The sequence below is a fragment of the Hordeum vulgare genome, chromosome 2H (genome assembly GCF_904849725.1).
Source record: "Hordeum vulgare subsp. vulgare chromosome 2H, MorexV3_pseudomolecules_assembly, whole genome shotgun sequence".
NCBI lineage: Eukaryota > Viridiplantae > Streptophyta > Magnoliopsida > Poales > Poaceae > Hordeum > Hordeum vulgare.
In genome coordinates, this window is record NC_058519.1 from 477,556,094 (window position 1) to 477,559,710 (window position 3,617).

At 39.8% G+C, this 3,617-nt stretch overlaps 1 protein-coding gene across 1 annotated transcript; it reads right to left on the reverse strand.

The window, feature by feature from the left end:
- Window positions 1–460: 460 nt before the first annotated feature.
- LOC123426738 (protein GrpE-like) lies at window positions 461–3,214 on the reverse strand. The gene is made up of 3 exons (XM_045110613.1): window positions 2,945–3,214; window positions 1,630–2,091; window positions 461–847 (listed from the first exon to the last, which is right to left on the reverse strand). The coding sequence occupies exons 1-3, from the start codon at window positions 3,143–3,145 to the stop codon at window positions 644–646; spliced, it is 867 nt and encodes a 288-aa protein (XP_044966548.1). The 5' UTR covers window positions 3,146–3,214; the 3' UTR covers window positions 461–643.
- Between the last annotated feature and the right edge of the window lie 403 nt (window positions 3,215–3,617).

A 3,617-nucleotide genomic window follows, 5' to 3' on the forward strand; every position in this document is an offset into this window, starting at 1 on the left:
GATTATAGGTGGGACGTGGCAGAAAATCAACTGGTTTGGAAACACATCACAGATTTATGGAAGCAATCTCAGCCGTGTAATGAAAAAAACATCGACGTTTTACGACCGGTCTGACTAATGCCTTCTTTCAGACCTCTGATAAGAAGTGTTTCCCTTTATGTATTGTGGTACTTTAGGCCTACGTTGCTATGTATGGCTTGCCCTTGCTGGCTTCTTGTATGTATTGTGGTACTTTACCTACGTTGCTATGTGTGGCTTGCCCTTGTTCAGGTTTTCGCCCAGTTTTTCTTTAATAAACCAAGCAGTTGTTCAGGTTTAATAAATCGAGCAGTTGTTCAGGTCCTCCTACCGTCTTCTTCTTTACAACTCTCCTGTTATCTTTAAAAAAAAGCTTCAAGATCCTACCAAACTAGTCAGGTCACGGGGTAAAAGTTAAATCTACAATGTTGAAGTCAGCTAGTAGATCACACAAAGGTAAACAAGTTCTTTAGGACACTTGCAACCACCACAAATGTACATTCTCATATGTGTTGTTTCAAAAGGGACCCATTTAAAATCGAAGGACTCCGCTCCATATTAACAGTACAAACAGAGCTCCCAAACAATGGTGCTCTAGCTACAACGACTTGCTAGTGCTGGCGCCTCAGACAGCAGCATCCTCTTTAGTATCCTCCACAGGCTCCTCCGAAGTTGTGGAGCTCGTGTTTTGGTCACCAGGGCCGGTGGAGACCTTCACTGCGGCAGGCCTTAGCACCCTCTCCCTCAGAAGGAACCCTCGGTGGACTTCGTGTGAGACGATCCCTGCCTTGAATTCTGTGGATTCTTCACGCGCGATAGCCTCATGAACCTTACAAAGAATAAAGGTATCAGCTCCTATTACGTTGCATGTGATGCGAAAAGAAGAGTAGCATGAGCATGACTCCGTACTTCCGCACTTCCAGGTGAAACCATTGTGCATAAATGAATTCAAACCATGCTATGTGCTTATAATGAGCAAAAAGAAGTGTGTATCTAACTATCAAAACAGCACAATCAATTTAGAGGCCAGTAGTTACTCCACAAAGGGATTATTATCTGCACAATCAATTTAGAGGCTAGTAGTTACTCCACAAAAAAATCATTTTGTCAAAACATGTTATGTGGGTTTATATTATCCCTTTGGCTGAAAAAATCATCCGGCTAATAGTATTATTTATCCTCCGGTTTGTTTTGAGAAGGACACGAGTGATGTTCCTACTTGCACAAAGTGTTCAAGGCAGTAAGGTTAAAAAAAGTGTTCGAGGCAGTAGACAGTGATTTTTTTTAGCCGAAGGGGTAATATAAATCCACGAAATGCATGCTGATGAAACATGTGGCAGCTAAAAGATAAACCCACTATAGAATGCATATTCAATATGAACCAGGTTGTAACTACGAAAGAATCATTTAACCAAACAGATTACCAGCAATCCACTAGTCAAGTACAAACATAATGTTAAACTAACAAGCCTACATCATCTATGTATCACCACACTACATCCAAAATAAACCTAAGGACGTGTCAATATGCGTGCGTTGATAGCATGTTGAATAAAACTTAAAACAGTCATTCTGAGGAAGTATGTAAGAAAGGATGTAAACTATACTTACCACTGGATCAAATGGCTTGCCAACAGTTTCCACAACCCCTACACCTAAGCTTTTCAGTGTTTCTACTAATTGCTTGTATATGCCTTGATAGCTTGTGCTAATCTTCTGCTCTTTCTCAGTCTCTAGTGTGACCTCTACATTTGTTTTCTCGAAGCTATCAACCAGAGGTAACAGACTCTGTACAAGTTCCACTTGTATATTCGATGTAAACTTTGCACGGTCCTTTTCAGTCTGCTTCCGGAAATTCTCTAGATCAGCATTTAAGCGAAGAAACTTATTCTTCCCTGAAGTTATTTCAGCTGTGATACTGTCAAACTGAGAAGCTGCTTTACTTCTCTCTTCCTCCATGCTAGTGATTGCCTTCTCGATGTCACAAACAACATCTTCGTTTCCATCCAGAAAGGCTTTCTTGTATAGTCGAATAAGGTCGTTCATAGGAGGGAAATCTTCCCCATTTACAATCTGCAGTGAACTAATCGGTTTAGTGAAACTTGATAAATCAAATTCCTTCATATACACAACAATAAACTAAAGATTATTTTTATGAATAAACGATTATTTTCCATTCGGTTTTGTCATACCCGTATCAATATTTTGGTCATTCAATAGTTATGAGCTCATTAGTTGAAAAAAAGTAGCTTAACACACATATCTGCTATTGTGTCTTAACACCTACTCCCTCCGTACCTAAATATAAGTCTTTTAAGATATTTCACTAGGTGTCTACATATGGAGCAAAATGAGTGAATCTATACCCTAAAATATGTCTATATACATTCGTATGTAGTCCATTAGTGAAACTCTTAGAAAGACTTATATTTAGGAACGGAGGGAGTATAATACTTGCTCTGTCACTATACTCAATCTTGTTCAGTTGAGCTGATGAGTGCAAAAACAAACCTCCCCCATTAAGATTTTTTTGTTCAGACCATACCGTATGTGTACTGTAAGATGAGTGCTTATCAATTATCAGTGTCAACCTCGCACATCAAAATTCACCCTTACTTGCTCAAGTACTCTAAGTGAAGCTTTTCACTGAAAACAAAAATATGAACCACTACCCTTAAAAAAATGAACCACTAAACGTAACACCTCACAGCATAAACACAGAAGAAAAATCTGGAGCTAAAAGCAGGACTGGTTAAAAGAGCTATAATCTTCTCAGTTTTCTTCTGCTATAAGACCACTTCTCCCAATCAGTTAGTCCTTCTGTCCTCGAACAAGGAGAGGACCAGAGAGGCGAAATTCTCTAGGAACCGAGCAGAGAACAAATCTCGTAGCTGACAACAGCGAGCATAGAATCCGGAGATCTCACCTGCGGGTCAGCGCCAGCGACGCGGAGCGGCGGCAGCGCTGCATTGGGGCGCCGGAAAGAGAGGAAGGACGGGGGTTGGCGGCTGGGTTTCCGGACAGCAGGTAGGGCGCCCGGCGAGTTTAGGGTTTGGGGGCGGCGTCTGGTAAGGTTTGCTGCGGCGGCGGCGGAGGCGGCGGGGTAGGCGCAGTAGGTTGCCGCCATAGTGGATACGCCTCTATCGTTTTGCTTCCCTGCTGTCTGGAAAACGCGGCGTGGAATTGTACGGTTCACCCTAGACTGTTCTAGAGGTGAGCACGGATCTGTATTTCTCTTGTTTTAAAATTACTAGCAAAACAATCCGTGCGATTGCAACGGAAGCAAACCATATAACACGTGTTAACCTAATAATCATGACTTAAGATCTTTATTTAAACTTACTGTATAAATAGAATTTAAAAAATATTAAATAAGTAAAATAACATCATATTTAGATTATACACATCACTATAGATTCAAATTACATTATAAATAGAAATTTAAAAATTAAATAGGTAAGATACATTAGATTTCGATTCAACACATTTTTTGAATGAAATTTCATATGTAATAATTTAAAATTAGAGTTACAGTTTAAAAGATATAATTGTTTATAGTATTTGTTAATTATAATTGGACCTTGGATTAATTAACAACA